The 11590-nt window shown below is 40.9% G+C and overlaps 1 protein-coding gene across 1 annotated transcript; it reads left to right on the top strand.

Annotated features, from left to right (window-relative positions):
* Window positions 1-1033: 1033 nt before the first annotated feature.
* paqr4a (progestin and adipoQ receptor family member IVa) lies at window positions 1034-10331 on the top strand. The gene is made up of 3 exons (XM_086095928.1): window positions 1034-2014; window positions 4161-4379; window positions 6048-10331. The coding sequence occupies exons 1-3, from the start codon at window positions 1741-1743 to the stop codon at window positions 6479-6481; spliced, it is 927 nt and encodes a 308-aa protein (XP_085952054.1). The 5' UTR covers window positions 1034-1740; the 3' UTR covers window positions 6482-10331.
* The last annotated feature ends 1259 nt before the right edge of the window (window positions 10332-11590 follow it).

Below are 11590 nucleotides of genomic sequence, written 5' to 3'. Positions count from 1 at the left end.
TTTTAATACACAATATTAGGTCAATTTGAACTGTTCTTCGGACCAATCCACTCCAGCATCATCAGGCTTAATTAGGCCTTCACCTGGGTGTTCAACGTCTTGTTTCTCAGCTGGCGTTGTTAAAATGCGGTCCATTTACCTCTGAATCTTCTTTCATTTTAATCATATGTTTCCAACCGCAGTCTTTGCACTTCAACTGCGGGTAACATTGATGACACCCCTCCATTCTCACGCAAACAAACGTCTTTCATCCGGTCGGTTATGTGTCACGAGGCAGCAGAGTGGGGTGAGAGGGTGAGAGGGTGAGTGATTCATCCACAACCTCAGCGCTGCTCTTCCATTTAGACGATTACACTGTGTCACCCACCCGTGCTGCCTCAAGGGCTCTCTCACTTTCCCGTTACAAGAATCAATATTTACCTCAGTATGAATATTAACCTAAAGCATGCCATTCTATATGTTCGTGCCATATTCAATATAATCCAATCCAATGCGATTACGACTTTGCCTGTACTGACAATTACTACACAAACATCGATTGTACAAAAAGCAACTTTTGATGACCTGCATTTATTGTAACGATTGGTTATTATCTTGTTATTAGCTTTTATTCCAAGATTACTTCAAAGCTGCCTTCGTCGCTCATTTGCTTGAAATGTCTTTGTCGTGTCTGCGTGCATATGTTGATGTTTTTTGTCATTCACACGCACCCAGGCAGCACATGTCACGCTTCCCGCTGTGACTAAAGGACAACAATGGCTCTTTTCAGTGAGGCTATGTCAACTACAAGGTAAGCGGCAATGTCAAGGTAGCTGTCGTAACCACGCTAGACCGGAATGTGTGGAAAAAGGCCTTCAAAGTAAATGTCTTGGTCCTGCTGTTCGTGACGTAGCCTGATTAAACGTATATTCAGTCATTGTCACTGTTTATATGAAATATGAATGTTGAATGTATGTATGTTTTTAAGTTAATGAATCATTATTGTGTTCCAATAGCGTCAACGTTTTTTTTCTTTTTTTAAATAAGGGGCGGAAGTAAGCCGTTCGAGCTCGGACTTTCTGGTGCCGAGGCGTTGCAGCTGATTCAAGGCCGCCTTGCGGGGATTTCACCACAGCCTCCCATTCAGTTCCAAAAGAAAAGAAAAGCTTATATTAACCCCAGCGAGGATAATGATGGACATGTTCCGTGTAGAGAACCGGAGAAGCAGCGTCCCTCCACCTCGCGGCGTCAGGACGGCGGTAGCCCGGCGTTGCTAGCTCCAATCTCAGATCTGACAACCGCTCTTGGTGTGCCCGTTCAGACGTTGAGGGGGAGCACCAGGGACGGTTAGCTAAACGCCTCCACACGTCCGGGATGCTAACGCCGTGACTGGGGCTGGGGATCGATCGAGGCGAGGCGGCATCCTCCGGGAGCTGCATGGACGCGCGCCCTTGTCGGCCGCCGGCACCATCCGTGCCTGTGACGTGGCCGCCTGCCCGGCCGGAATGCTAGCGCCAAGGAAGTGTCTCTGACATGAAGACTAGGCGAGTCTTGGCATATGTCCTTTGGGTGCGACGCTGACTTTGTCCCCATGACTCACCCGTGCGGGCGTCGTCATGTACGCGGCCGGCCGTGCGGCGCCTCTGCCCGGCGGATGACACTCAGCCAGGTACCGGCGGGCCCGGCGCGGGGCCGCCTTCCCCGGTTGCGGGAATAGAGAGACAGACTGAGTGGAGCAGAACCCAGCAAGCGCATTCGGAAATGGTGTCCCACAAGGTTCTCGTGGCCGTCCTTTTGCTAAACGTGTACATCGGCGTGCAGTCGTTCATGTGCTTGTTCGGCGGCGTGCTGCTGTCGGTGGTGTTCGCCTTGGCCTTCCTGAACGGACCGCGGCTGCTGGACTGGGCCAGTTCGCCCCCTCACCTGCAGTTCAACAAGTATGTTCTGACCGGGTACCGGCCCGTCTCTTCTGTGCAAGACTGCATCCGGAGCCTCTTCTACCTGCACAACGAGCTGGGAAATATATACACTCACGGTGCGCACACATTGACTGAACTCATCTGCTCTACGCTTTTGCAGTATACACATTTAAAGTTATGGTTCCAAAGAAAGAGAAGTTAGAATATTTACTTCACTTTGAAGGTAAAAATTCCCATGGGAAGATAGGATGGGGACATTTTGAAATATTCAAAATTGGAAACTTTCTGTAGGAATTACAGTAACTAGTAGTAGTGAATTGCCTAGTACCTGGCGATTCGATTCGTATCACGATTCATAGGTCACGATTCAATTCGATACCGATTAATCCCGATGCGAATCTAGAAATTGATTATTGCAATTTTTTTCAACTCAAATTTAGAAAATACTAATCAATAAACTTGTACATGTACGCTGTAAGATTTGTATGAAAATGTATTTATTTATCTGAAAATTCAGGCTTATAACTGAGCCACTGCATTTAACAAACAGGTTGCTGTCTGTTTCATGTTTGAACAGCACTGAAATCAAATATTAAGGGTTAATGTCCCATTAATATAACATTATTCCATGCTTAATGTGTGAATCCTAACCCTAAGTAAGACATTTTGTTGAATATTCCCCAAAAAATGTATGTTTAAAAATAGATTTGGCCGCATATCGAATCGATTCGAGAATTGAGCGCTGTAATATCGCGATATATCGCAGAATCGATTTTTTCTAACACCCCTAGTAACTAGTGCTGAACAATTGATTAAATTCAAATAAAAGACATTGCAATATATAGTATAGTATATATAGTATAGTAAAATGCCGTTTTCAAATTGCACCGGCTGGTTTTTATAAAGAACAAAAAAAAACAGGTTATAAAGTCAGTAGGTTTTGTTTTTATATTCTGTATGTATCCGCTCTATAAATTTTAGTTGAGATAAAATAATATTAATAATGTTTAAATCACTGTAACATTAGGCACAATTAAAATATTTCAGACACCAATTCTATAGAGAGAGCCCATGTGCTATACTACACTCTAAAAACAGATTGGTCAAATCTACCACCAAAAAAAAGGTTAAATTTGACCAATCTTTCTGGTAGTTATGTGTCCGGCAGATCCTTTGGTTAAAACAACCATTCTAGAATGGTAGGTGTTTTCAACCAATATATATTGGCGATTAGACCAACCAATACAAATTGGTCATTCTGACCAAGAGATTGGTTAATCTGATTGGTTAATCTGTGTTAGAGGCTAAAAAAAAATTTCCGTGAATCCCGCGGGTCATAGGATTCCTGAAAAAAAGTACCACTGATTGGCACACTCACCTAAGTGGGGTGAAATTCGTTCTCCACATTTGACCCATCCCCTGAGGGATGAGGTGAGCAGCATCAGGGGTTGGTTTTGGGAATCATTTAATCATCGAGTAAGAGTTATGAAGCAAAATCCAGCCGTTTTTTATCCATTTCAGGGGGCGCTCATTTTGCCACTTGCTGTCGACTGAAGAATCACAGTTGCCCAGGCCTCAGAAAACGACCAATCAGGGTTCACCTGTTTTCTGAATCTGCACTGTGATTGGTTGTTACCTGAGACCTGAGCAACTGTGATGTCATTTTCACTCGACGGCAAGTGGCAAAATGGCCGCCTTCTGATATTGATAAAACCTGCTGGATTTTGCTGCTTAACTCATGTTCCACTAAGGCAATATTAACCGGAATACCGTATTGCAATTAGTGGGGCTGCATATAACATATTGTCAATAATTTTTTTAGGAGGGTTGACTTCCCCTTTAACTTTATTTGAAGTTGATAAACTATCCTTTTTATTAATTCATGATTCATTTGCCTTTATTTTAGCAATAGCCATACCTATAAGACCAACACATTTATTGATAATAAATCTCATATTCTTGATTGCAATACAGATGAATTCATTGCTTGTGTTTCTTAAAAAAAAATACAGGGGAAGAAGACCTTTAAAAAAAAAAAATCCTATTATAAAAAGCAATATTGAGGGGAAAGAAACCGCAATTGAGTTATTTTCAAAATCACTGAGCCCCCATGGTGGTATTTGAAATACTTGTTATATTTGGTTAAACAAGTCTGACAAGCACCGATCACATAGAGCAGAAGAGTGCCGATGACTGCAACTTTGTTTAATCAAAGTTCTTTGGGAGCATAACCGGTTTGTTGTGATGCCCCTCCCGCACCAGGCATCCCTCTGTTGTGCTTCCTGGTGCTGCTGCCGCTCAGCATCCCCTGGTCCCAGATCAGCGTGACCTGGCTGGGCGTGGTGCACTTCCTGGCCTGCCTGTCGCCGCAGCTGGGCTCGGTGCTCTACCACCTCTTCATGAACCACGAGGGCGGCGAGCCCGTCTACCACACCCTCCTCAAGCTCGACGTGTGCGGAATTTGCATGATCAACACTCTGGGTAGGCGCCGGCCTTTTCTCTCCATATGCAATCAAAACCTATGATGATAATCATCATCGTCATCATAAACTCAAGGGCCAAAACAGAAAGTCACAATCATAATGCATCATTTTATTAATCAAGTGGAATTTTCATTATAAATATTCAAGTATTCAAGGTTATGCTTGCGTCAGTAATAAAAGACTTAGCAGTTCAACCAAAAAGCTCATTGGTACCGCCCACCACCTCTTGACTAAGCTGGGCAACTGACAGCGCGTCCGCCCTGAGACCTGGAGGTTACGGGTTCAATACCAAAGATTATAAAAATGAGACCAATTTACCTCCCTGCTTGACACGCGTTGGAATTGGGGAGTTAGATCACCAAATGATTCCCGAGCGCAGCCCTTGCTGCTGTTCACCGCTCCCTCGGGATGGGTCAAATGCGGATAATGAATTTCACCCCACTTAGGTAGGTGGGACAATCAGTGATACTTGAACTTTTTTTTTACATTCAATTAAAGGGCATTAAATCTTTAAATAATTAAGAATGTTATTAATTAACATTTTTAAATAGTCATAAATTCTGTAAATCAATGAAAAGCCCGTCAAATAAAAATAGTCCATCAAATATGACAAATTCCATAAAATAGAAATTCAATTAAAGTACACATTTAATACAATAAATAAAATGTTCCTTTAACCAATAAAATGTTTAATTAACAACAAAGTTTTATTAAATAATAGAAAAAGAAGATCTTAAATGAAAATGTAAAAACATTTTGAAAAAGGTTAAAACACAACAAACAAAATTCTAGATCCATTAAAGAATAAATCTCAAAATATCATTAAATTGAAGTCTCATTAAATAAAAAAGTTTCATGTGATTATTGAAACATAGAAATTCCATTAGAAGTCCACTTAAAAGAACGCACAATAATTCCATTAAATAATTACAAATTCAATAAAATGAATAAATTGTCCTATTAACCAATAAAAACAATTAATGAATAAACAAAAATTAATTTACATCATTTATACGGCTATTAAATAAAAATTTAGTTAAATAAATACATAAAGTAAATTACAATTCTGTGACATAATAATACATCCTATGAAATATAAAATCCAATGAACAAATGGAATAAAAAAAAATAAAAAAAATTCTTCTAAAGATTATTTATTTTTTTCCAAAAATAATGAAAGAACTAGAGATCCCCAAATAATAGTTATTCTCTTAACTCATTCACTCCCAGCGATTTTTACTGAAGCAACCCCCTTCGCTCCCGGCTGTTTGTGACTGGTTTTGCAAGGCCCACAGAATATTGTGTTCGATTGCTATAAAAACATGGAATTTACCAAAAAAAAGATTAGAGTCACTTATTTAATTAGGAAAAACGTATATTGGTATCTGTTTCCGTTTTGCAGCAATTAGCATTAGAATATAGCTAAATGTCATCATTATTCACAAACCTGTTGAAAACACTGGGGGAAAAAACGTTTTGCAACAGGGCCCTGGTTGATCTCTTCTACTCTGCTGCCACCTGCTGGCCGTTTTTGTAATGACTACCATTGCTTCAAACATTCTCTTCAGTTCAGAGGCTGCCTCAAAGCCTTCTGTATGCTCTAGCATAAAAAACAACATATAAATACGTCTTTGGGAGCAGTGTACAATGAATGTTTGCATTTCAGGGGCACTGCCGATCCTGTACAGCACCCTGCTGTGCTACCCGCTGATCCGCACGGCGGCGCTGTCCGTCTACATCCTGCTGTCCAGCTACGGCATCTACTGCGCGGTGACGGCGCGCAGCAGCGTGCGGCGCCTGCGCTCCTTCGCCTGGCAGGCGCTCTTCCGCTTCTCCTTCTTCGTGCTGCGCTGGGTGGGCGTGGGCGGCGGCAGCCCCACCTCGCTGCGTCACTTCCTCACCATGGACGCGCTGGCCGTGCTGGGCGGCATCATCAACATCGCCCGCATCCCCGAGCGCTTCCGGCCGGGCCTCTTTGACTACTGGTGCAACAGCCACCAGATCATGCACGTGCTGGTGGTGGGCTCCATCCTCTACCTGCACTGGGGCGTCCTGGACGACCTGCTGTGGATCAACGGCTACAATTGTCCCTCCGACTGAGGCCCCAGCCCAACGCCCCCGTGAACGTCTGATTAGCAGGAGACGCTGTAAAGCAGAGGTGGGGGTGACTCGAGCCCGACTCAAGTCGGCTTGCTAAAACTTAGGAAAGACTCGACTTGACTTAGACTTGAACTAAAGGGAACCCATTTGTCACAGTATAGAGACAACCTTTAAAAAGGCATTTTTGGTATACTTGTATCCTTTCTAGCCATAAACGCATTCATTTTTAGACTGTTTTTCTGCTGAGATCAAAGAAGAAAGCATTCATTTGGTAGCATGTAACTATGTTGACATGAGCTCAAGGAATGTCATTTAGAGGAAAAACAGTGCTCGGCCGCCATCTTGTGGCATCTTAGTGTTAAAGGGGAAGCCTTTAATATGTTCTATGCAGCCCCACTGGTTTAAATATGCTATTCTGGTTAATATTGCATTAGTGGAATTCGAGTTCACTCATTCACTGCCATTGATGGCTATAAATGTCAAAAATTCATTTTAACTATTTATATTAGTTAAAAAAAAATCCCACTTTTGTTAACAAGAGTATGAAAACCAGTAATGAAATTTGTGATTAATTGTGAGTAAACCAGTGAAGTCATGTGATTAATTACGATTAAAAACGAATCGCCTGACGCCCCAAATATTTAATAATATTTTATTTAATTTTTTTTATTCATTCACTGCCATTGATGGCCATAAACGTCAAAAATTCATTTGAACTATTTCTAACAAGAGTAGGAAAACCTAGAATTTTTTATTGTACATTTCAGAAGAGATATACAATTTGTGATTAATCGTGAGTTAACTAGTGAAGTCATGCGATTAATTAAATAAAAAATGTAATCAACTCTTGCTAATTTTTAATAATCTTTTCTTTTTTTTTTAAAGAATTTATAGCAGTGAGTGAGTTAAGCAGCAGGGGGCGGCCATTTTGCTGTCGAGTGAAGATGACATCAATGTTGCTCAGAGCTCAGGTAACCAATCACAGCTCAGCTTCAGGAAACAGGTGAGCTGTGATTGGTCTTTGCTTGAGCTGAGCGACTGTGATGTCATCTTCAGTCAACAGCTAGTGGCAAAATGGCCGCCCCCTGAGATGGATAAGAATGGCTGGATTTTGCTTATTCCACAAACGTAATATTAATCAGAATGTCATGTTTAGACTAGTGAGGTCACATATGACATGTTATTGTCAAGAAATGTTTAAGGTTGACTTCCACTATAATGAACAATGTTGAAGTGCGTTAAAAAGTAGTGCTTTGCCACCACCCTGTGGCAGCTCAGTGCCAAGCAGCTATCTTAAAGTGAGTTGAGGAGCTTCATTTAGGCAAAAATAGTTATTTGCCGCAATCTTGTAGCATCTTGACATCAAGGACCTATGATGAACTGAGTTAGGAGTTTCATTCATGAAAAAAATAGTGCTTTGCGGCCATCTTCTGGAATTCTTTTATCAAGAAATGTTGTTCAAGTGAGTTGAGATTTTCATTAAGAGAAAAGTAGTGTTTTGCCGCAATCTTCAAACTTGCAAACTTCAACATTGCACCTCAGTGTTGAAGTGAGTTTAAGAGTTTCAACAAGACAAAACAATCGTGTTTTGCCGCCATCTTGTGGAATCAGGGAACTTTGTTGAAGTGAGTTGTGATGTCTCATCTAGACAAAAGTAGTGTTTTGCTGCTATCTTGCGGCTTCTTGATGTCAAGGAACTATTTTGCAGCGAGTTGAGGAGTATTTTAGGGGAGAAAAAAAAGTTTTTCTGCCATCTTGTGGCATCCAGTGGCAATTACAGTACATTAGATGTAAAGTGGCTAATGTGCGAACATATGCAACTTTCTATGACTCATGATTTGCTTCACCCAAGAAACGACTTGACTCAACTTGCCTCAAATTAAGTGGTGATTCCATTTAACGTGCTCATTTTTTTATTTTTTTTTGCAACAGAATCTTGGATCTTGCCTGAAACTGAAGGTTAAGACTTGAGACTTATGACTTGCATGTGACTTGCTCCCACCTCTGCTATAAAGTCTGCTGAAGGATGTTGTTCGATGAGGGTGGCAGACTGTAGGATGTTCATAATCAATGACGTCAAGCATCACCACTTAGTTTGGTTTGAAAGTTAGTGCATCGTATTATGTTGATTGTATCCATACAGCGCATGTTGGTCACACGCGTCCGAAAATGGGACAAAAATGCCCCACTAAACGGAGCCACTATAGCGGGAACCGCTGGAATCGAAATCGGGCTCTGGCTTTTCCTGTGTGGAGTTGAAGTTTACCACTGTTAAATAGTGAAAGACAAGGAAACAGTCCTGACTCACCTCACACGTGTGATTGGCGGTTTTGGTGAAAGATAACCTATCAAAACAGCAACAAAAAAAGGGGTTGTTTACATACTTCATTTTTATTTTCACGTTTTCGACTGTCATGAGTGTAAAAGACATGTTCACCACTGTTTAATAGTTAAAAACAAGAAAACAGTCCCAACCTGATGCGACTGGAGGTGTTGTTATAAAAACAGCACGAGAGGGTTTTCATACATTTTTGTATTTTAGATACTTATTTTTATTTTTTACATACTAGTTAAGTTAACCTCTGTTAAATAGTTGAAAACAAGAAAACGGTTTCAAACTTAGGGGATTCGCATTGCAGCTCCGCCTTACTCTTCCTGTTTGGTTTTTAAAATCATTTTTACAAGTGTAAAACACTTAACTGTTGTAAATTGTCAGGTCGCTCCTTTGGGAATGATTGTCACCAAAAAACCAAAGAAAAAGGCAAAAGAACGACTGTTTGACTTAAAAGGTTCCGCTGTCGTGCGCTTTTGTCTAGAAAAAGATCAGCACAGGTTTTTTCTTTCCCCGTGCTGGTCTTCGGCTGCAAAAGTACAACACAAACAGCCGAACCCTGGGTCACTCGACGGTCCGCTCTCGCAACATCCACGGCTGGTCGACATCACCTGGTTGGGCTACGGCAACATGCTGTGTCGCTTGGTTCAGTTGAGCGGATTGTCGAGTGACTGAAGGTTTTTAGGGGGGTTTTAGGAAGGAATTTTACGTGTGATTTTTATGTTAATTTATGCTTCTTCTTTTTTTTTTTTGATGCACATGATATTACACCGAAGCTACTTCACTGCACTTTTGTTTCGGGATGTACTCGCAAAAAAAGTCACCTTTTGTTTTGTGTCATGACCGTCACTCACGTCTCACTTTACCAAATTAGGACGCTAACACGCTAACGATTTATTTGTTGCTAGTGCATGAAAGTCGCTAGCAAGTTAGCTTGTGGTTAGCCTCGCCATTGTTTTGTTTTTTTCTCAAAGGGCTCTGAGTCCATAGACGTTATGTAAATATATCATGTATGTTGATCATGTATACATACGAGCAGCATATCACTTTTAGAGAGAAAATGGACGCTAGCGCAAGTAAATCTATGCATAAGTCAACAACAGGGAACATGGACACGCACGCTATGTTCTTTCCCGCCTCTCAGGGTGCCGTAACGGTAGCGGAAGGCCATGCCAATGCTTCAGTCTGGTTAAATAATTGACTCGCCGTGTATTTTGGCACATATTGGCGGCAGACGGGAAGTGGAACCCGTCCACAGAATGGCCTCTGGGCGGCACCGTGGGCCAACGCAGTTGGGCTTTTTAAAAATATAATTGGATTATGTCGCAGGTGTTGGATAGCCTGTTAGTATCTAAAGGGAAATGCTCTTGGAGGGACCCGGGTGAGGATGTGATGGACTGCTATGCCACTGAGGAGCTCAAGGTGGCGCCGTTTTTTGGTCTGAGTGGACCATCGCACCTATTAACTGTCTCTGCTCCAGTCTCGATTGTGCAATAAATTGAAGTCTATATTTGTAAATATTTGCTGATGTCTTCTATTCAGAGAATCCTATTGCTTTAAACAGTGTCATATTATTGTTTTTGAATCCTGGATCCTGGAGTTTAAATATCAAATTTACTCAATTGTAATGGTTTTATTATCCAGAATCAAGAGTCTAGAAAAAAAAAATAAGAGAGCCTTGTGTCAAGAGTCAAAAGTCCAGAATCGATAGTCTGGACTCAAAACATTATAATGTCTTGAGACAACAGTTGAGAATTAGAGTCTGGAGTCGATAGCGAAGAGCTTCTAGTCAAGCCTGAAGAGTCCAGAATCAAGAGTGAACTGTTCACAATCAAGAGCCTAATATCTACAGTTTATAGTCTAGAACCATGAATAAAAGAAATCTCGAGTCAAAATTGAACAAATTCATCAGTTCTGAATTAGGAGCTAATAGGTGAATATTCTGGAATCTAGAGCCAAAAATCTTGTGTGAAGGGTTAAAAATCCAGAATCAAAATCCTAAAGTTTAGTGTCCCAAAATGTTTTGAGACAAATTAATTAAAAATTTAAATAAGAGTCTGGAGTCTATTGTCAAGAGTGAACTGCTGACAATAAAAAGCATAATGTCAAGAGTTTATAGTCCACAAACAAGAATTTTAAAAAAAATACAAATTCAGAGTAAAAATTTAACAAATTCACAAATTCAACAGTTTAAAATCAAGAGTTAATAATCAATATTCTGGAGTTTTGAGTCTAAAGTTAAGAACCTTGTGTCAAGAGTTAAAAGTCCAGAATCAAATGTGTGAAATTTAAACTTTTAAGAGTTCAGTGTTCTGAATCTAAAGACAAAATTTTAGAATGTATAGTCTAAAGCAGGGTTAATCAATTCTGGTCCTCGAGGTACGGACTCCTGCAGGTTTTAGATGTTTTCGCCAACTCGCACACCTGATTCATATAATCAGCTCATCAGCATGCCTGATAAATATCCTGATCTTTAGAATCAGTTGTGTTGATAGGAGGAAACATCTCAAACCTGCAGGACTTCGGACCTCGAGGACTCGGGGAGAATTGGTGAACCTTGGTAAAGCCTTGAATCAAGAGCCCAGAATAAGGAGTTTGGTCAAGAGTCTTGGATCCAGAATCAAGACTCTGAAGCCAATATTCTTGAGTTTAGAGTCTGTAATCAATCAGTCAAGATTCAGAATCTAGGGTTTCAGATTCAGAAACAAGAGTCATGATTGAACCGTGTTTCCAGGGGTGGGCAAACTTGGTCCTCAAGGGCCGGAGTCCTGCACGTT

Source organism: Leptonotus elevatus, chromosome 1 (genome assembly GCF_054856555.1).
Source record: "Leptonotus elevatus isolate MCC_2025b chromosome 1, RoL_Lele_1.0, whole genome shotgun sequence".
In the NCBI taxonomy this organism is placed as follows: Eukaryota; Metazoa; Chordata; class Actinopteri; order Syngnathiformes; family Syngnathidae; genus Leptonotus; species Leptonotus elevatus.
The sequence above is the reverse complement of the archived record's forward strand: the minus strand, read 5'-3'. Positions and strand labels throughout refer to the sequence as shown.